The sequence below is a fragment of the Nycticebus coucang genome, chromosome 16 (genome assembly GCF_027406575.1).
Source record: "Nycticebus coucang isolate mNycCou1 chromosome 16, mNycCou1.pri, whole genome shotgun sequence".
Taxonomy (NCBI): Eukaryota; Metazoa; Chordata; class Mammalia; order Primates; family Lorisidae; genus Nycticebus; species Nycticebus coucang.
In genome coordinates this window covers 29,711,146-29,734,022 of record NC_069795.1, presented here as the reverse complement: position 1 = coordinate 29,734,022, position 22,877 = coordinate 29,711,146, and the positions used below count along the sequence as shown (strand labels likewise).

Here is a 22,877-nt window from a genome sequence, read left to right as displayed (position 1 = left end):
ATGGAAATGTCAGGTACAAAATAATCATTCAATGCATACCTGATGAATGAATGAATGATTGCCTATGCAGATATGCCTAATTCACACATCCCATAATATGCTTTTGTAGAAGCAGAACAGGTTTTCTGCCTGATTTGTATTTCAGAGTGTATATTGCTTAACTTTTGGTTAACAACAAACCATCTCAGCATCTCAAAACAACCACTTTGTTGAGCTCATGATTTTGTGGGTTAGTTGAGTGATTCTTCAGATGTGGGCTGACTCCACCATTCTCTGTCCGTTGTCAGGCTAGAGAGCCGCAGCTGTTCCTGATATGCCTCCATTCTTCTCCATTTTGTGTTCCATCCTTCCAGAATCCTAGTGGAGGATTTTTAACATGATCTCTCCCAGATCCACGGGCAGCAAGTACTTTTCAGGTCTAGCTTGTGTCACATTTGCTATTTTTTTCAGTGGCCAAAATAAGATATTCTATGTATCAAGTGAAGAGTCAGAGTTTGAGGGGGTTACTTATAGGAATGGTCACAGGGAGATTTGACCAAATGGTCCTTTACAGAACCAGTCCACCGTAGGAAGCAAGCCATCATTGCCTGTTTACATTTGTTTCTAATGCTATAATTTCCCTGATTGGTTGGTTCCTGATGACTAGAAAGTAAAATAAACTGGGAGAATGTGCTAAGGAGTGAACATTATCTTGGTCTCAGAAAGCAGTTACTTCCCAGTAGGTAAATGACCATGTATCTCTGCTTGAAAAATGAAATGCAATCACAGCGTGCTGGGTCGACCTCTTCCCCCATCCACATTTCTGGTTGTGCTACATGCTTCAATGTCCTATTTGTATTTGATTATTAAAATTTCATCCTAGAGTTTGGAAAATTGTGATTAATTTTTCTGGATAGCAAATATTTCGAACCTGAATTCTTTCTGTGTAAATCTTATATGTTGGGAAGGGAGCGAAGGGTAAATCCAACAGTGTTGGTTTCCACCATCATAGCCCTGGAATGCCTTACAAATAATTTTTATTTTTCTTATATTAACGTCTGTGTCTATATTCAAATCTACAAATATAACTATTAATTTTATGTTTTGGTATAGGTTGTGGAAAAGAATGTTGAAATAAGATAGTTCCTGTTTTTAAAAACTCAGTTTTTAATAGTAACTACCTCTCCTTATTTATAATAAAAGAAGACCAAGATCTTGTAAAAAAGATTTATATAAAAAAAGACCAAGATCTTGGGATCTTGGTCCATTGTCTTGGATCATGTGGTTCTGAGAATATATTTACTTTGAATAATATTCTTTTCTCTCTCTTCCCCACCCCCCATAACTCTCTACTTCAATAATTTTCTGCTAAAAAAAAAAAAAAAGGCCTGTTTTTTTTTAAAAAAAGCCCACTTTATTCTTAATTCAGTTTAGCAATAACAATTCTTAAAACATTTTTTATAGAAATTTTCCCAATTGGACATACCTCATAGCAAGTCTCGAAGACTAACACAATACTGCCAATTGTTGGAGAGTTAGAAATCCTTTGAAAACTATCTACAAGTTCAACTGATAAAGGTCCAGTGATTTCAAGTTATCATTCTTCTGTATGTTTAGATTGTTAATTAACATTTTAATACTTTACAAATATATATGGAAGAATTTTTATTCAGTTATAAGTGCAAATTATTATTAAATACTGTATTTGTTGTGACTAATATCATCTAGTATTAAAATCAAGTGTTACTACATACTTGGAAAAGAGTTGAAGTCATACATAATCTAAAATTTTATGTATAGTGAAAGCTCTCTGATCTCTAACCAAAACCACTGGTAACATTTTGTTCTTCTAAATTACCTGCAACCACTGGTCTCTGCCTACTCTAGCCCCTAAACTAAAATAACTTACTGCTTTACTTATTTAATTTTTCATTTTGCATTATTTATGGAACCTCTAAAATAGGTCAGGAATTCATCTGGACCCTGAAGATATAGAAATGTATAATACAAAATTCCCTTTCTCAAGAAATTTACAGTCTAGTGATGGATATAGATAATTAATGAAGAGTTATAATATCTCATACTCTAACACAGACATGAAGTAACATTTCTGGGAAACAAAGGAGCAGGCACAGCAAAGGTTTGCATGTACCTGGGACAGATAAGTTAACCACAAAAAAGGCCAAAAGGGGGCCCAAATGCTAGAAAGCTCTGAAGGCAGAGCTGAGCTAAGACCTGGAAGGTGCTCCTAAGAACTAAACAAGGGAACTCGGAAGAGTATTCAGGAGGGTCCAGTGAATGTGGGTGAAGGATCTGTTGCTTTGAGTCTTCACACACTTTCTGCAATACTGTGTTCCATTTAAAGCACTTTAATCATGATTGCCAGCCTGCATGCAAACACATTTTCCCATGTCCCCCTGAGATATCATTCTATCTCTAGCCAAGAGCCTAGCCTTCCAGAAACTTAAGCCATGATACAGAAATGCAAATTCAGTTCATCAACACAATCTGCAGAACCAGCTGTTCACCTCCCAGATTTTTTTTTCAAGTACCGCATGTTCACAGGGCAAAAAATTTATGAATGAAAATGTTATCAGTGTTTAAAAATTCGGCATTTCATAATTCTAAAACCATCCTCTAATGTTCTGTGGCAATGCTGTGTATGTCACCTGGAGAAGCAGACTGTATTTGTCTTAAGGCAGGATTCAGATATTTGGTAATTTTTAGCAGTGTCTTCATTGTAAGACTCTAATTGCACATGCCGCAAAACTGGCATGTTTGTCAATTGGTGAAGGAGGTCACGTCCAGCAAGCTCTGTGTCACCCGCAGGCACTCTGCAGCCACAGTGCAGTGCCTTAGCACTTCCTATCATCCCATGCTTATCTGCTAGAAGGTTTGACTTCGTGTTGATCTATCCATCTATTCCTTCATGGAAAATTATTTACATAATGCATATTATTTACTCAATAGATAACAATCACAATGCAAAAAAAAAAAAAGGAAACTAATGCTTTTCCAGTATTCTCAATTGTCCAAATGATTTTTTTTCTCTTTTCCTTCCATTATTCACTGAGGATGATAAAAGTACATAGTATAGGTCATTTGGAACAATAAATGAACTTTTGCTAGTAAAAGACTGAAAATACAAACTGGCACATAGTAAATTCTCATTATCTGTTTGCTATTATTATTGTAACAACGTATAAAAACAGGATTAATGCATAAGACAAATGTTATGATCCACAACACTTTCGTGAATATTAATAATGGTCAGTACACTTGCATGATTGTGTCTCATCTACATTGGCCAGACGTACACACACTTATTTAAATGGTTATCCAATAAATTAGAGTGGTATTACAGCCTATTTAAATAATGTAATTTACTTTTTAAGTGCAGTTTATTTTTTAAAACATCCAGTTGGCATGTCAGATTATTATTTTGGGGAACAAAGATATGATTTATTGCTTTCCTGGTGATTTATTTTTAATATAAATTTATAATTCAATGGAAACCCAAGAAGGCAATTATAAACAGAGATAATATGCTAATTATTAGATAAATAAGTTGATTTATTAAGTTACGAAATTAAACTAAAATTAATCAAATTCTGTTATTGAGGAGGTTTTGAAAGGCAATGTTCAGCCATAGCAGCCCATGTCCAGTAGACACCTGAAGGACAGAGGATGTCAACACCCAGTCCCTCTGCCCCTGTGTCTCTGCCCCAGAACATCGTGTCTCCGAGGCGGCCAGGTGTAACACATTTTGTACATGACGGCTTCTTGTTCTTTTTGTTGTTCCAGATAATTGCTATACACTATCTGTACCTCATTATACTTCTCCAAAAAGGGCATTTTCCCTCTTTTTTTTTATTTTGGTCTACATTTGGAAAACTCAAACACAATTAAAAATATTGGTTGAAGGCTATGAATTCGAGGGTCAGAGGACCCTCACCTCGATCAACAGAGGCCTTCTTTATATGTTCACCTTTACCTTCAAAAATGTGGAAGGAATTAGGACACTTCATAAGATATTGCAATATGGAAACCTGCAAACATCTTTTGCGAGTTTACATCTTCAAGTTATCCTGGGAGGCTGTTATCACCTATGGCAAGGAGGGTTAATTTTGAGTATACTGGTGTCTAATATAGGAGGCGGCAAGTTGGCTATAGCTTTCTCTGCTATTTCGAGGCCCTAAGCAGTCAGGAAGGGCAGAACAAGATTTCTGCTCTTGGTAACATGTCTACAGGCATTTTATTTAATTTTAAATGTTATTGTACAAACAGATACTGAAAATCTTTTGGGGATATATGGCAAATTAATAGGGAGCATTAGCAAAGCAAAATTGTGTTAAAGTTTGTTTTTGTTTAAGAATGTGGGAAGATTGTAAGAAGATGTCCAAATGTCAAAGAAATAAAAGACAATATCTCTGTGGAAGCAGAGGTAGGGGCCCATGGAGGGAATGGCTGCGGTGGAGCTGTTTCTTTGAAGTGCTATCAGACAGAGCTGGTGCAGATGGCTCTGCTTAAATCACAGGGATTAAGTGAAGCATCTTCTCTGGCTTCTGCCTGGAACACATCTAATACCGAAAGGACCTTCACATCTTTCCAGGTGAATGCCAACAACACAAAGGCCCCAATTCACCCACAAGTGGATTGTTAGAGGAAGTATTTCATTGTAGTATTAATGAGTAATGGCAGGTGTTATAGACAGGCTGAACTGTGTACCCACCCCCTCAAAGATCCATGTTTTGAAACTCTAATCTCTACTACCTCAGAGCGTGACTATATTAAAAATAGGAACATTCCTTAAGTGATTAAATTAAGATGACACTATGAGGGTGAACCCTAATCTAATCTGACTGGTGGCCTTAAGAGGAAAATTAGGCAACAAAAAGATGTTGGGGTTTGCAAGCATCGAAGAAAGACTGTGCGAGATCTCACAGCATGAAGGACTGTAAATCAAGGAAAGAGGACTTACAAGACACCAAACCTGCTGACATCTTGACTTCGGACTCCTAATCTCCCAAACTATGGGAAAATACAGTTATTTAAGTCACCCAGCCTGTGCTATCTGGTACAGTGACTCAAGCAAACTAATACATCAGGCAATCAAGAATAGAGAGACTGGCTGTAACTGACAGACTGGTTTAGAAACCACATAAAACTGGCTAGGCGTGGTGGCTCACATCTGTAATCCCAGCATTCTGGGAGGTCAAGGATCGCTTGTGCTCAGGAGTTGGAGACCAGCCTGAGCAAGAGCGATACACCATCTCTACTAAAAAACAGAAAAAAAAGGAGGGTGTGGTGGTGGGCACTGGTAGTCCCAGCTACTCAGGAAGCCGAGACGAGAGGATTGCTTAAGCCCAGGAGTTTGAGGTTATGATGAACCATGACACCATGGTACTCTAGCCTGGGACAACCAGTGGAGATAACATGACTAACTGCATAGAATTTTCATAAGGATTAAATTTATCCACATGTATAAAGCATTTAAATAGTTCCAGGAATACAATGATGCACACAGGTGTTAGTTCTCACTATTCAAACTACTGTATTAAACTGATTTTCACAAAAGCTCTTTAGGCAACTTAGATGTGAACTTACTCCAGATTAAACTATCAGTTAGTGGTGTAATTAATATTTGACCCACAGTTTATTTATTGTAATTCATAGAAGCAAAGGCATTATTTACAAAGCATTACCAAAAAAATGCCAAGTAGATCAAGAAGTTGTATTTAGGTTCACATTAATGCAATTTACTCCTTCAAATGATACATTTACAAACAAAAAATACGTGTTTACTACTATAGTTTGAGAGGTTTATATGATTTAAGACAGTGTATTGAAGCCACTACAACTTCCCTGTTTTTCTAAAGAAATTTATTTATGAATAATAAACAACTAAGGTAAATGGTCAATGATAAATATTTGACAGAGGAAACTGATAAGGTGAACAGAAGTATACCAATTTTAGATTATATTCACAATGCTTTTCTGTATGCATTTTTATTTTCTACAGTTTTTATTCTTAAACATTTATTCAAGAAATAGAAATATCTGAAACTTAGATTGAACAATGCCTTCTAAAAGAAAAACTGACTTCATCATTACCATTTACAAGTCCATTCATTCACAAACAATTACATTTGTTAAAAGGAGGCATTTTATATTTTCTTGGGTGTGCATGTGTCTAGATTAAGAAATACTTTCTCTCTTTCTTTAAGTATAACATTATAACCGCACAGTGGTGGTCTGTGAAAGAGAAAAAGAGAGAGACCAAAACATGTATTAGTAAGACAGCAAAGTTTATTTCCTTCTCACATAAACATTAGAATAGTCTATGCTTATCGCTAGATAGTTTTCCAAATGCAGAGAGTGGAAACAAATCTAGAGGGTCATTTTCATGCTATCTCATTTGGCTGTGTAGAGATAAAGTAGGCAATGCTTATGAGAAATAAGAAAATATATTTCAACATCTTTCTTGCTACTTCACTAGAATACATATATTATATGGAAAATATAGTTAGATATTCAAGTAGCTGAAACCTGACCTCAGCTCAGTGGCCAGGCGGTTCCTTCCATCATGATAGCCACCCATGAAAGAGTTGGGGAGAATTGCCCCAAATTTTGCAAAAGTTAATCAATCCTGTTTTGCCACCTGCTAGAGTTAAAATAATAAAGCCCAATTATTCTATATTTTGGAGAAATTTTTTAGTATTTGAAGCTTTCTGAGAAACCACATCATTGTGGTGAATTTGGCATCTTGTTTTGCTATTTATCTTCCTGTTAATGTCTCAGAAACCATCAAAAATGTAATCAACCAGAATGAAAAAGGATTGATAAAATTTTAAGAAAACACCAAAATAAAAAAATGGTAGTAATGCATGAAAATTTACAGTAACAATAAAGGCAACTTAGTCCAAGTAAAGAAGCCAAGTGGACAGCACAGGTGCCGGCGGCGGAACTGTGCTTGACAATGCATTGCTCAAGAGATGCTGTGTTCCCAGTCCCATCAACTTGGTCAAGACACCATTGAACACACATTCAAAAGATTTTTGTTAAGTTAAATCATTCCTTTTTTTAAAAAAAAATAAACTTGTTATATCTGCTAATGTGTATAAAGTAATAAAAGCTGGATATATTCACCTTTGCTTAGAAAAGCTAATACAAGAAAATACTACAGTATTTTCCTCTTGGAATAATAAAGGTATCTTAGATGAAATACCATAGCATGGGCGGCACCTGTGGCTCAAGGAGTAGGGTGCTGGTCCCATATGCCGGAGGTGGTGGGTTCAAACCCAGCCCCGGCCAAAAACCAAAAAAAAAAAAAAAAAAAAAAGAAATACCATAGCACTAGATGAAAACAAATAGTACCTCTATTTCATAAGATTTTTAAATGACAGCAAACATAGCTTATTAAGAAGTTATCAGAGATCAGAATTTGCAAACCTATTTTTAAAATAACTACATATAAGTGATTTGGGTGAAAAATCAGACATCACACTTTCTCTGTTAAGAAAAAAGTGGATGTAGCCGGGCGTTGTGGCGGGCGCCTGTAGTCCCAGCTACTCGGGAGGCTGAGGCAAGAGAATCGCTTAAGCCCAGGAGTTGGAGGTTGCTGTGAGCCGTGTGATGCCACGGCACTCCACTGAGGGCGATAAAGTGAGACTCAGTCTCCACAAAAAAAGAAAAAAAAGTGGATGGATAATTTTTCTCTCTCTGAAACAAATGTGCACATACTTATGTCAATTATTTATGTATCCTCCTACTTCTCTTATTTATTGAAGGTCCCTTCAATTCTATGAATTTCTCTGATATTCATTTTTGACCTTATAAATGGATACATTACCTAACCCACCAAGTTCTTTCCTGTTAGCATATTTATAAGAAAATAGTAAGACAAGTATACATTTTTTTCCTACAATAGAAGAAAAGCTCACAACCCTGTTAGCATTGAGATAGATTTTATCAGTAATAGAGTAAATACATATTTTTAAAACATTTACACATTTTACAAAGCCTCTAAAAACATTATAAAAGTTTATGCAGGTTCATGATGCATACCAATGTGAACTTTCATCAGAGCCTCTTGGAAAAATTAATTTTCTGTCTTTTTGCACCATGAACCCCACTTACATGGTCACTACTCAAATTTTGACATTTTTTAATTCTGTATTATTAAAAGTTTATTCTCCTCAGGCAATAAAAATAAAAACGCTATAATTCAGAAGAAATTTTATGTTATATATTGAATCCTTATGAAAACAAATATTATGTATGTTTTAATCTCAAAATGTGCACTCAGTGCTGCATTCTTACTGCTTTGCTGCTGGGTCCTGCCTAAGGGGCAGGATCCGTTAATACCTGTGGATCTGGTGGTCATCAACTGAAGAAATATAAAGTTATAAACGATGAGAGCCAGACAAGACTTATAGAACAGAATATTCAAAGGTGGGAGCACAGGGGACCACCGCCTGTTTATGAGGTTCTGGAGGTGGTCCCAAGTGTCAGTTCTACTCAGCTTTTATTGAAGGCTATTTGCTCATTAGCCCAGAGAGTGAGCTGAGGAAGGGAACAAAGACACCAGCAGTTTCTCTGAGCAAGCATATCAACTTCAGCTGATATGGGTCATTCTACAGAGTCTGAGCAGTCTTGAGAAATCCAGAACCTGAGCCTTGTGTTGGGGAAGACTCCTATTTGTGGTCACACACACAGATTCCTGGGGCGGGGGTGGGGGGGTGTTAATCCCTGCCAGTTCACTGTGGAGTAAAATGCCACTGGCGTCAATCTCCTTTGAAGAATTGGCAGAAAATAAGAATTTTCCTCCCATCACCACCACAGAGGGTTTTCCTCTGCAATAAGGGACATAAGCCCTCCTACCCATATTTCAGGGCTCAAGCTGTTTCCTTGATTTGTGCCTCAGCCATAATACAAATCTCCACAATGTGTATTTTGGCTGTGGACTAGACAGTAGGTGGCCTAGTTAATTTTTCTTGCTAGGCCTTGCATGCACCCTCCTCTGTGGCCATTATTCTTTCACAGTGTTTACAGACCCAGCAGGGATATGAGCAAGCTGTATCCCCTATTGGCCAGGCTTCTAGGAAAAGCAGGCAACTTGCTCAGATAAGAAATTTAGCAGCATCTGGTTTAAAGGTAAACTAGCCAACTTTCCTTTGTTCTGCCTCGTTTAGCTTACTTCTTTATTTTCCCCTTTTTCTGGGAGTGTTTTCTCTTGCCTGGAATGATGTCTTCAGTCCCCATTCTGCCTGCACTTTGCTTACCACAAATTGGCAGGAATGAACACCTTACATTGATGAAATATAAAGTTTATTAAAAATAACAAAAGAAAAAAAAGAAAAATAACAAAAGAAATCCAGTGATAAGAAAACTCTCTAAAATTCTAATACAATCTTGTGTTTTAATCTATATATATTATACAAAAATCACAAGAAATGTATGTGCTTTCTTATTTACCAAAGCTCCCTAATGCTTTCGTACATATCACCACATCTACATCTAATATTTTCTTCTTCTGCCAAAAATATAAGGGCCTCTGAATTTTATTTACTTATTTTAAATTGACCAATAAAATTGTATGTAATTATTGTGTAGAACCTATTATTGTGTTGAAGTATATATATGGTGTAGAATGGCTAAGTGTGGCTACTTAAAATAAGCATTATACCTCACACAGATGGTTTTGTGGTAAGGGCACTGAACACCTATTCTGTTAGCATTTTTCAGAATAAAATACATTTTCATTATCAATAGTCACCATGCTGTACAATAGATCCCTTGAACTTTTTCCTCCTACTTAACTAAAATTTTGTATTCTTTGACCAACATCTCTTCAACACCCTCCCCTCCCCCAGCCTCTGGTAACCACCATTCCACTTTCTGCTTCTATGAAATCAACTGTCTGAGTGAGATCATGCAATACTGTCTGTCTGGGGCTGGCTTATTATACTTAACATAATTTTCTCCAGGTTCACTCATGGTGTTTCAAAACAAAGATTTCCTTCTTTATCATGGGTAAATATTATTTTATTGTGTATGTGTATATATACATATACATACATTTTTCTTATCTATTCATCTTTTTATGAAAACTTACTTGGGTTTTATATCTTGGTTATAACAGATGCTGCATTAAACATGAAGCTGCAGATATCTCTTCAACATTCTGATTTCATTTCCTTTGAATATATACCCAGTGGTGTAATCATTGAGTGATATGGTAGTTCTATTTTTAATTTTTCAAGCAATTTCCATACTGGTTCTACTAATTTATATTACTATTAACAGCATTAAAGGGTTCTCTTTTTGCCTTATCCTTGTTAACAAGGATTTTTGGTTGTTGTTCTTTTGATAGTAGCCATTAGAACATTGAGGTGATATTTGACTGTGACTTTAAGTTGCATTTCCTTCATGATAAGCGATGTTGGACATTTTTTTCATAGACCTGTTAGCCATTTCTATGTCTTCTTTTGAGAAATGTCTATTCAGATCCTGTGCCCATTTTAAAATTGGGTTATTCCTTTTCTTGTTCTTAAATTGCTTGAGTTTCTTATATATTTTGGATATTAGCTCCTTTTCAGACATACAGTTTACAAATATTTTCTCATATTCTGTAGGTTGTCTCTTCACTCAGTTAACTATTTACTTTGCTGAGTAGAAGCTTTTTAATTAAATGTAACCTCATTTGTCTATTTTTGCTTTTGTTGCTTGTGCTGTTGAGGTCATATTTAAAAAAAAAATATTGTCTAGACCAATGTTACAGAGATTTTCCTTTATATTTTCTTCCAGAAATTTAATAGATTCTGTTTTAGATGTAAGTATCTAATCCTTTTTCAATTTTTCTTTATATCATATGAGATAGGGGCCTTATTTCATTGTTCTGTATATGGATATATAGTTTTCCCAACACCATTTATTCAAGAGATTGACATTTCCCCATCGTGAGCTCCGGGCACTTTTGTTGAAAGCCAGTTTGTTGTAACTGTAATGTGGATTTATTTCTGGGTTCTTTATTATTTTTCATTGGTATATGTCTCTATCTTATGAAAATATCATTTTTGGTGGCCATAGTTTTATAGTATATTTTGAAGTCAGATAATTTGATTCTTCCAGGTTTGTTCTTCTTGCTCAAGATTTCTGTCACTATTCAGGTCATTTTGTGTAGTTCCATACAAATTGTAGGGTCATTTTTCCTATCTCTGTGAAGAATTTCCTTGGTATTTTGATACAGATCGAGTTAAATCTATAGACTCCTCTGGGTAGCAGGAACATATTAATAATATTAATTCTTCAAAGCCATAAATGCAAGATATCTTTTCATTTATTTATGTCTTCTTTAATTTCTTTCATCAATGTTTTATAGTTTTCATTGTAAAGATCTTTTACTTCCCTGGTTAAATTTAATCCTACGTGTATTTTATCATTTTTGTAATTATTGTAAATAGGTTGCCTTCTTTTTTTTTTTTTGTAGAGACAGAGTCTCACTTTATGGCCCTCGGTAGAGTGCCGTGGCGTCACACAGCTCACAGCAACCTCCAACTCCTGGGCTTAAGCGATTCTCTTGCCTCAGCCTCCCGAGTAGCTGGGACTACAGGCGCCCGCCACAACGCCCGGCTAATAGGTTGCCTTCTTGATTTCTTTTTTAGAAACCCTGCTAATTGTTGTATGTTAATTTGTTAGCCTGCAACTTAACAAAATTCCTAATATTCTTTTTACAATGTTAATTAGGATGTTTGCCAGTGGTAACACAAGGACAGAAACAGTGCCTATTTATACCTACAAATGAGAAAACCTAACAATTCACAGATAGCTGGGTAAAGCACAGAGAAGAGGCTTGCCTGGCAGTGGGACTCATTTAGCCTGGACTGGGCTTGTAAGCAGGCCAGGAAATGGATCAACCTCTTTATAACGTACTTTAACATTATCTTGGGAATAAACCTCAAGAATATTTATGAGAACATGAAAATACCTAAAAATAAAATTCATAGCATCTGGCATCTTGCCAAGAATGACTAAATATTTAAAAAAGTAGAAAATGGATATGCATGGAGAGAAAAATCAACCACTGAAAATCACCCAGAACTAGCACAGATGTGTAATTCAGCAAATGTATTAAAACTGTGTATTTTATGTGTCCAGAAGTTAAGTAGATACATGAACTATATAGAAAGATATAAAGCAAACTTCTAGAAGTGAATGCTCCAATGTTTGGAATGAAAAACACTAATGAGATTAATAGCAGATTTGACATTGCAGAAATAAAGATCAGTGAACTTGAAATCACAGAAACAGAAACTAACCAAAATGAAATGCAGAGAGAGAAAATGGAATTTAAAAATTAATAGAGAGCATCCTTCATCTGTGTGACAACTTCAAGCAGCTAAAAATACTAGAAATTGGAGTCCCCAAATGAGAGGGAAGAGAGACACAAGAAAAAAAAATCTTAAAAGCTGTAGATGAGGCTCGGCACTCACAACACAGTGGTTCCAGCACTGGCAGGTTTGAACCGGGCCCAGGTTGGCTAAACAACAATGACAACTGCAACAACAACAAATCTGTAGACAAAATTTGTTAAACTATAAACCAACAATTCCAAAAAGTTCAACAAACTTCAAACACAAGATACATGAAAAAAATTACAAGGTACTTTATAATCAAATTTTTCAAAATCATTGACAAAGAGAAAAATCTTAAACCCAGCCAGAAAAGTAAACACATTATCATCAGAACAACAAAGAAGACACAACAGGGGGCGCCTGTGGCTCAAAGGAGTAGGGCGCCAGTCCCATGTACCGGAGATGGCGAGTTCAAACCCAGCCCCAGCCAAAAACTGCAAAAAAAAAAAGAAAAGAAAAGAAAACATAACCTTTTCTCATCAGGTTCAGTGCATGGTACTATGTGACGTAGCAACATCTTTAGAACATTAAAAATAAAATCTCTCAAACTAATTCACCATCTGTATTACACTGCAAAACCCACTAAAGGAACTCAATCAGAAAGTAAATTATACCAGATGAAAATACACACCTACTTAAAAATTTGAAAAGCATGAGAAATAGCAACTGTGAATAAATAAGATTTTACCTAATTATCTCCGTTTAACAAAAATGACACACTATATTACTGAGTTTTTAGAATATATACAAGTAAAATGTGTGCCAATGATAGAACAAAAGCCCAGATGAGAGAACTGGACGTACACTTCTGTACTGTTCTCATGTTATATATGAAGTAGCAAAAGGAAAATGATGACATATTAAAAAGTATAATAATTGGGTGGCGCCTGTGGCTCAAGGAGTAGGGCGCTGGTCCCATATGCTGGAGGTGGTGGGTTCAAACCCAGCTCTGGCCAAAAAAAAAAAAAAAGAAAAAAAAAAGAAAAAAAAAAGTATAATAAAAACACTAAAGAAACCACCAGAATCATATAACAAAGCATAAAATGTAATCATGAAACTACATGATTTATCAATAAAAAACAGTCAGACAAAGGAAAAACAACACGAATTACAGATGGGACAAACAGAAAAGAAAAGCAAGATGATAGATTGAAACTCAACAATGCCAATAATCACATAAGTAACAGATGTAAATATCCTCAATCAAATGGCAGAGCTAATTGATATTATTCATCATTTGCGAAATACAAATTAAACATACAATGAAATAGCTCTACTTATCTGTTAGAGAAGTTACAATGAAAATCAAACAAAAGAAGCTGGTGAAGGTGCAGTTTGTGTGCAGGAGTGCATGGAGTTCTCGTGCATTGCTGGTAGGAAAGCAAATGTACAGTCACTCTGGAAAACAGTCTGGCGGTGTCTTAGAAAGTTAAACACACACTTACCATATGACCCAGCCATCCTACATCTGGCATCTATCCAAGAGAAATGAAAACTTATGTTCCCATAAAAACCTGTGTGTCAAATATTTATGTCAACTATGTTCACAGACATTAAAAAGAGCTATCAAACTGTATGTCCAACTACTGCAGAATGGATAAGCAAACTGTGGTATATCCAAAGTAATGGAATATTATTTATCAGTAACATTCCAATGATATAAGCCATAACATGGATGGATTTTATGCATGTGTGCTAAGTGTAAGTAATACTTAGTAAAACCTCATATTATACATAGTCATGTCTCATATGCTGGGGTCAATGAACCACAGATGAAACATATTGGGAAGAAAATATTGTGTCTGTACTAAACATGAAAAGACTTTTTGTTCTTATCATTATATTCTAACGAATACAGTTCAATGACTATTCACATAGCATTTACCTTGCACTGGGTATTGCTAGTGATCTAAATGTAATTTAATGTATAGGAGAGGATGTATGAAGTTTATATGCAAACACAACTATGTTTTATATAAGAGACTTGATCATCATGGGTTTTTATAACCTCAGGGATCCTGAAACCAATCTCTCATGGATATTGAGGGACAACTATAATTCCACTTACATAGTGTCCTCTGTAAAACCAGGCACAGTCATTGTCAGCAGGTGGGATAGAAAGCCAAGTGTCAGCATAAGGGAGATTTGTGCTTGAGGGAAATACTCTGAATCTTGATTGTGGTGGTGATTATATGACTTTCTGTATTTATTCAAATCTATAGAACTATACACCAAAAAAGAGTAAATTTTGCAGGTACATAAAGATTTTAAAAGTAGCTTTCTTCCAACCTTTTTTTCAGGAAGTCATCCCAGTCACCTTGTCATGCACATTCCTCTTGTCCCCTAAGTTCCAAGGCCCTACTCTACGGGAAGTGCCTGGAAAGAGAGCCCTGCTCTGGTCTGGATCACAGGGTACTACAGAAAGATAATTACTACTGAGTGCATGCACAGTCTAATCTGGACCATAAGGCGTCATATTTTTATAACTCACATTCACAATAATTTGGCAGTGCTAATTCTCACTAATTACACATTATCTGTATGGACAGATCTAAATAGGAAAAGCAACTAGATGGTTATAGCAATTATCTAGGTAATTAAACTTAAAGCATACATTTATCCGAGCATCTGTTAGCATCTCCAGCCAACAGGGAATGTAAAGAGTTTGCTCAACACCCACAAAATGTGTTTTTGTTTTTTGTCTTTTTTTAGTATTTTTCCCTGAGTAGAAACAATTATATCCACATATAATAAATTTAGTACATTTTAAGTCTATCCACTATTTAGAATTCACATACAAATTTCAATTACATACTGGCTTTATATTATTTTGTTTTGTAGCAAATCACAATTTTACTCTACTTTTTGCTTATGAATGAATTGTATACAGCACTTACGTATATAAAACATGATTTTTTTCCTTTGGTTAAATTGAATAAGCATTTTAAAAATATCCATAACCAAAATAAGTGATTCTTACTTTATTTATTTATTTATTTTTATTTATTTTTTTTTTTTATTAAACCATAGCTGTGTACATTAGTATGATCATGGGGCACCATACACTTGGTTCATATATCGTTTGACACATTTTCATCACATTAGTTAACATAGCTTTTGTAGCATTTTCTTAGTTATTTTGCTAAGACCTTTACATTTCACATTTACTAGGATTCACATATACCCTTGTAAGATGCACCGCAGGTGTAATCCCATTAGTCCCCCTTCTTCCGCCTCCCTCCCCCCTCCCTCCCCTCCCTTTCCCCTTTCTCCCTATTCTTAGGTTATAACTGGGATATAGCAATATGCCTAAAATTTGTTATAACTTAAAATACATTAATATTTATTTATTTTTGTTATAATAGATTTTAAATTTATCAAATTTATTATTTATAATTTTAAATTCATTAGAAAGGATTTCATGATTAGAATATGAATAAAATTATACTTCAATATCATAAGGATATGTTGAATTTCCAAAAATTCCCAGGTATCATAAAATTTTTGTTATGATTTATCTACTAGTATACAAAAGGAAAGCTCATTTCTAGTCTTCTGAAAGCCACTTGATTCTTTGTCTATTAGGCATAGCTCACACCATATACAGAAGCACGCCTATGTTACTTACACTTTTAGGACCCAGTTAAAAAAATGGAAGGTGGAAAGTCAGGGGTGAAGAACAACTTTTAGGATGGAGGAACAAACTTTGTAAAATTGTAAAGTTAGTTTTTCCAAAATTGCTTTCTTTAAACACCCTTCAGAGCTCTGGACTACCCAATCCCCACCTTTTCCCAAAGTACTTTCACCTTGCAGCCATGCAGTTTAAAAGACAAAACTGAAACGTTAAAGTTTTCAACACAAATAAGATAACTGTATATTGGCTTTCTGAGGTTATTTGCTAAATTAAAGAAAGCTTTTTGGCTATTCTTAAGCAAATACTTGCCCTCACTGAAATATAAAATGTGTATACACATTTTAAGAAAGGAAAAACTGTATTAAAATGGTAACAATATATACCATAACAAAAGGTGAATACAAGTCACGTTTGATTTCTCCAATTACAGTAAGTGCTCAAACTGGTTACCATCAGTGTCCGGACACCACTTCTTATTGCGCACCAAAAGTCATACATAGACAACATCTCTTGAAACATGTATACATTTTTTGGCATCCCAGTACAATACTTTCAAAAGAATCTAGAAACTATTGAACTAAATGCAATTGGGCTGAATAACTAAAGAAGTTAAGATAAATTAAGTAAAGCATGTATGCTAAAGCCACAAAATTATGATATCAGTATACATTTATTTTTATCAAGTTCTATTTTATGAGAAAATTAATTTCATTATTTCCCCTAATTATGTAATACATATATATTTATTACACTTGCAAAAAATTGAGTCATTAACCATAAATGAGTCATAAGTCATTAAAAATTGAGTCATTAAAATTGTGATCATCTTGCCATTATACTCATTACCTAATATTACATATTGTAGATATTCTACAATCAATGTATTAATTACTCTATTATTGAACAGTTAATTTACTTATGACTTTTCAACATTATAAATAAAACTATGAACAAATTTCTTACAGAAATAGTTATGTGTATTTCCAGTATTTTCTTTTATCTATCTGACAAATATTTGCAGGGCACTTATGCTAGATGATATTTTACATCCCTTATAAGTTTTACATTATTTAATCTTAAGTCAACAAAGTGGACTGTTCCTATTTTCATCTTACAGATAAGGAAAATGAGGCACAGAAAGAATTACTCAATTCATCTGAAGTTAGTAATTAGTTGAACTGAAATTTAAACTCGGACATTCTGGCTTCAGAGAGGATGCTCTTTAACATTACTTTACACTGCATCCCAAAGTTGAAATTCTGCACTTGATCTTAGCCAAAAAGGCTGAGAAGCAATTCTGAAGTATAAATTCTAGAAGAGCATATAGTGGGCAAGAAGTATTAATTTGGGGGTTCTTTGTATATGTCATTAAATTTTTTCCATAGTATTTATGGAAGTTTACCTATCTTCCATCAGCAAAACAGGATGGCAATTTCAGTAGAGCTTCAATGTAATTTTTTTTTTCCAATTTGAGAAGAGAGACTTTATATCTTATGGCCTTAGTTTTATTTATTTAAATACTATTGGGATAAAACATATTAAAATATGTTTATTAATCATTTGTTCCTTAAATTTTTTAATTGTTCCTTGTCAGTGTATTTATTTCTGCATTTATTCATTCAACAACTATTCATTCTTGGTACCTAATATGTACCAGGCACAGATTAAGGCACTTGAAGTATGTCTTTAAACAAAATAGATAAAATCAATGCCCTCAAGGTGCTTACATTCTCCCTGGAGAGAGATAAACAATAAACAGCAAACATAATAAGTATACCATACAGAAAATGAAGTCGTAAAATGAAGTCCTAAGAAAATGAGGAGACAGCCAGGGCAAAGGTTGTAAGGTGGATTTTGTTTGGTGTGTTTAAGGAACACCAAGGAGACTTATGAGGCCAGAGCAACATGGGTAAATGTGGTAAAGGGGAGTAAGATCAGAGGTATGGGGTAATGGCGGGACAGGCAAGATCATGTGGGATCTTATGGGTCTCATAAACCATTGCAAGATCCTTTGATTTTATTGGGACTGTGGACACATTTGTGAGGGGTTAAGCAGAGGTCTGACATGGCCTAACCCATCTTTCAAAGGGGCACTGTGGACACCAGTGAGAGTAAGTGATAGGACACAGCACTGAAAGCAAGAGAACAGCTGAGAGTATGAAAAAGATTCAAGCAGAGATGGTACAACCTAGTGGGCTTGTAGCACTAGAGGTGACAAAGAGTTGTTCAATTCTGGAAATGGAAGGTAAGGACAAAGGGATTTTATAATTGGACGTGAAGTAAGAGAAAAAGAGTAGTCTATGACGAACCTAGGCTTTTAGGCCTAAGCAAACGGAAGGATGTTTTTTTCCATGTTCAACTGGAATGTGTTCTTTTACATTTTTTTAAAAGTATTTATATAAAAACAATTTAAGTCATTAGAAAGCACATGTATTACAGATGTTTTCCCAGTTTGTTTTTGTTGATATTTGTGACAAGTAAACTTTATTTTTTTACAGCTTCTTTTTTAAGAGATGGGGTCTTGCTCTGTCGCCAAGGCTGGATAGAATGCAATGGCACGATCATAGCTCACTGCAACCTTGAGCTTCTGGGCTCAAGCAATCCTCCTGCCTCAGCACCCTGAGTAGCTAGGACTATGGGGGCACATCACCATGCCCAAATAATGTGTGTGTGCAGAGATGGGGTCTCCTTATGTTGCCCAGATTGGTCTCAAACTCCTGGCCTCATGCAGTCCTTCTGCCTCAGCCTTTCATCAGCATGTAAGCCGCCACTCTTGGCCTTAATTTTTACACTTTATGCAGGAAAACTGATTAGCATTTTCATTTAGGTTTTCTGTCTGGATTATTGTGCAAATATCAACATTTTTCTGATTTTCTTTTTTGTTTGCTAGTTTACATTTAATACCTTCCTACATTTAAGATGAAATATGACACGTCATAAAAAAATCACACTCTTTTTGCTTGTTAAACCTTTATTCTAGTGTTGTTATTTGAAATGCTAATTTTCCATTTATTCTATTAAACCATATTTATGGTCTTTTTCAGTATAAAATATTTTTAGTTATTGACGTTTTGGAATATAATTTACTATTTCGTAAAGTTGTAAACATTGCCCTCATTCTTCCAACTTTTCTTGGCTTATCTTAGTATTTGTAATTCCAGATCAGTTAAGAAGAGCCAAGTGACAGCTCCCTTTGATTTGACTGAAATCATGCTAAATGTGTAATTGCATTTAATAAGAACTGCCACTGCTACAGCATTGAATCCTCTACTCCATGAAAGTTTATTTGAATATTTGCAGTTTTCTTTTCCATCAAATTTGAAAAACAGCACTTATAAAAATGGATCCAAATGTGAATTCTTTTAGTTTGTGGAGTCTTAGGTCAGCCTTCCCATTGGAGAGCAGTACCTTTTCCTCAGCTGAAGAGTATTTTTCCTTTTCTGAAATCCACACTTAGTTCCTCTGTTGTTCTTCCCTTCAGTGACATCAGGTGTCCACATTCTGCATTTCAATTGTTTCTCCCCATTTATATTACCTGATTTCTGCTATTACTTATATCTCATCATTCTATTGGACATTATAAAGTATTTTGACATTAATGATCAAATATACTCTTGCTTTTTTAAAAATGTTGATATAAAAGTTAATGCTATCTTTGTCTTCTTAAACTCAGCCAACTCTCTGTTACCTGCAATCTGTTGTTTATCTCACTCCCCACCCCTTCTTTCATGGATTTCTGTTTCCTTTAATATCATAGAAAATATTGAGCACTACTTTGTGTAACTTCCTTCTATTTCCTTTAATAAATCTTTTAAAAGTTCAGCCTTATTTCTGAATCTTGATTGTTATGTGTCTTTCTTCTTGTGTTGCTGATACAGAATTTGTCTCCATTTTGTTGATATGCTTTTTCTTGTTCAGTTCTGCTTGAAGGATGAAAAGACTATCTACCGTGGCCTTTGCCCATACACATAAGGTTAGATTACCCTTGGTTTCTTTCACTGTCTACTACATACATGGGATTAATTCCTCTTTCTCATCTTGAGCTTGTGTATTGTTTTACAGGCAAGTACTCTAGCTAAATCTATGGTATCTGGCCAAGATTTACATTGTGTGCTGCTTCCAAACGGAGGAGGAAATTCTTTGTTTCTCCTTTCATTTATGATGCCATAGGGAGAAAACTTTATTCCTCTATAATACGAATCTTTCAGAATTGATTTCCAGAAAAAGAGTGTACAGAGCTTGACTTCTCTGCTTATGTTCACCATTTTTATGCTCAGAAAAGTATTAACATGGCAGACTAGAGAAATATGATGGTGCAATAACCCTGGCCTCTTCAGAGTCTAGCTTTGTAGGAATACAAATGTAATTTTGATTGTTGTTTAGTGAAGTATTTACATATTTAAAATAATAGATGCTGAGATCATTTGGAGATTTAAAATCTTACAACTCTAGTCCTTCAAGGCATGACCTCTTCCTGTCCCCATGTACTTTGGTAGAAAAAGATTTTGCTAATATTCTTGCTGAAAATGTCCATATATTTTGCTCCTTTTGTAAGTATTTCGATCAAAGGAAAAGGTCAATAGAGTTACCCTATATTTTTGACATTATAATTACATTTTATTGAATTTTGGGTAACTAACCATTATCATGCCAAAAGATGACTTCCATTTCAACAATTTTTTCCAACTCTCCTCATCTCAATGCACGTTCTTCTCATTTATTATTTTTATTTTTCACAAATTTTTATGTAGTCTGATCAACATTTGTAGGAAAGAAATTGGAAAGTCAAATATATAACTACAGTAACATATAGAGAAATAAAGAAGTGGCTCGGCAATCAAAGAAGAGAGATTTCTAGTAATGTACAAACTTGTTTCCATCAGTTCTCAGCTGATGCTCACTGTTGAAACAATTCATATATACAAAGTGACAGATGACCGGCACAGGAAAGAGATTTGTAATAGTTCTTAAGGATTTCACAGGGATGGAACATGAATTTTTCTACAGTAAACTTGAACATAAATACCATGAACACAAGGCTAGTGGGAAAAATTCTATGGTTGTGAGGACATGGAACCAAGAACAGCATGGTAAATGGGCTGGGAAGAAAACTGGGACAGACTATTATCCTCAAGAATGGTGTTCAAACAGCTGGAATGGTAGCAAACTTTAATAGAATTAGAGATATTTGTGATATAACTGACAAACCAAGACAGTTACCTGTATACATGTATGAGGTCCGACAATTAAGTTCACAATTAAGTTCATATCACTACGGTCATCTTCAAAGAACTCCTCTTGGGAAGCTATGCACCTACGCACAGATGCGAGTGCCTAGTCCTTTCAAAGCACTTTTTCAGGGATACATTTGAGAACTTAATTATCCAACCATGTAAAAATAAAGAGTAAAGAGTCAACTTCTCCACATGCTGTTACCATATTTCACCCAGAGCTTCCCTCCTGGCAGTATATTCATCAGACCAAATCTCTAGTGATCTATTGGGTCTTACAGTCAGCAGATGAAAATGTTTTTTGTTTTGTTTCTCTTTCCAATGAAGTTGGAAGAAAACAAAGATCTTCACTGGAAGTCATGATGACTTTGTCTTCTGTGATCATGGGTTTCATTTTGGAGTTTTTAGGCATTGGTCCTTATGTAAAGGACTGTGTAAAAGACTCTCAACTTCTCTGTGAATAAATATGTACACATAGTAATTACTGGCAAACTTTTAAGGTGGAGAGCTTTCGTACTTATTTTGTCTTTGTTGTGTCTTACGAAATGATTTTGTGTGTATATTTTGCTTAGGTAATATGACTTCAAAATAAATTTTATCTTAACCCCCCAAAATTAATTTTATACCTTTTGATAACCTAATATTCATGTAAAATATAGGATGAAATACACAATAAGTATATTTGAATACATAAATTCTTAAGCCATAACTTAACACATGAGTATTTTCAACTTTAAACGATAATATATTGAAATCAAAACTTAGTTTTCTTACCTTTCTGGATATGTAAGTGACTTTAACATGAGACTCTGAATCCTGTATTTGCATGTGGAACACAGCAACTTTGAGCTCTGGAAATATGTCAAACCAATCCTTGAAATATTTATAACATCATTTAAAAATTGAGCAAGAATCTTGACTTCTTGAAGTTTATAAAATGGTTTGTTCTTCCTAAACAGAAAATGTCATATACTCAGCATATTAATAATTTGAAACATAATTTAGTTCTGATATAATTATAAGCCTAAATAGGCAGAATACGAAGAACAATATCATAGGGAAATGGCCAAACAAAATATTTGTTGATTAATTAATTAAAATAAATTAAGCTGTAATTTGTAACATAATAAATAATTGATAATAATAAATTCATTTCTCCATAGAAAAATTTTGAAAATGCTTTTTGGGAGAAAAAGTGAGATATCTTGCCTTTCTGAAAAGGTAACTAGATTGCACATTGGTCTAAGATTAGAGCAGTAATTTGGCATAATTTTATACCCATCAACAACTATCATAATTCCTTGAATACACGAGGTGCTCAGTTGTTCTGTGCCACTTTATCAAATATTTTTGACTTAAAGAATATTTATAAAAGCCTGATATTCAACAGAAAAAAGGGATATTTAATAAGAATAATTTTCTGAGCATTATCAATGTAATAAGGTTTTCATAATTAACCTCATTTAAATATCTCAATGAGTAAGTTCTTTTATTAGAAACTATAAACATCGTACTGCAGATGAGAAAACCAGGCATCAGAGTTTGCATTACAAAGTTGGGATATAAATGCAGACATATCAGCATTCCTCAAATCTCTGCTCAGTTCCTCCTTTCTAT

At 34.6% G+C, this 22,877-nt stretch overlaps 1 protein-coding gene across 1 annotated transcript in view; it reads right to left on the bottom strand.

Annotated features, from left to right (window-relative positions):
• Positions 1–5,865: 5,865 nt before the first annotated feature.
• LIPI (lipase I) overlaps positions 5,866–22,877 on the bottom strand; it is a 62,791-nt gene continuing 45,779 nt past the window's right edge. Inside the window, exons 10-11 of the mRNA XM_053565081.1 lie at positions 22,035–22,211; positions 5,866–6,234 (exon numbers count right to left, since the gene is read on the bottom strand). Of these exons, the coding sequence (XP_053421056.1) occupies positions 6,147–6,234; positions 22,035–22,211 (265 nt within the window). The 3' untranslated portion in view covers positions 5,866–6,146. The remainder of the gene's footprint in view (positions 6,235–22,034; positions 22,212–22,877) is intronic.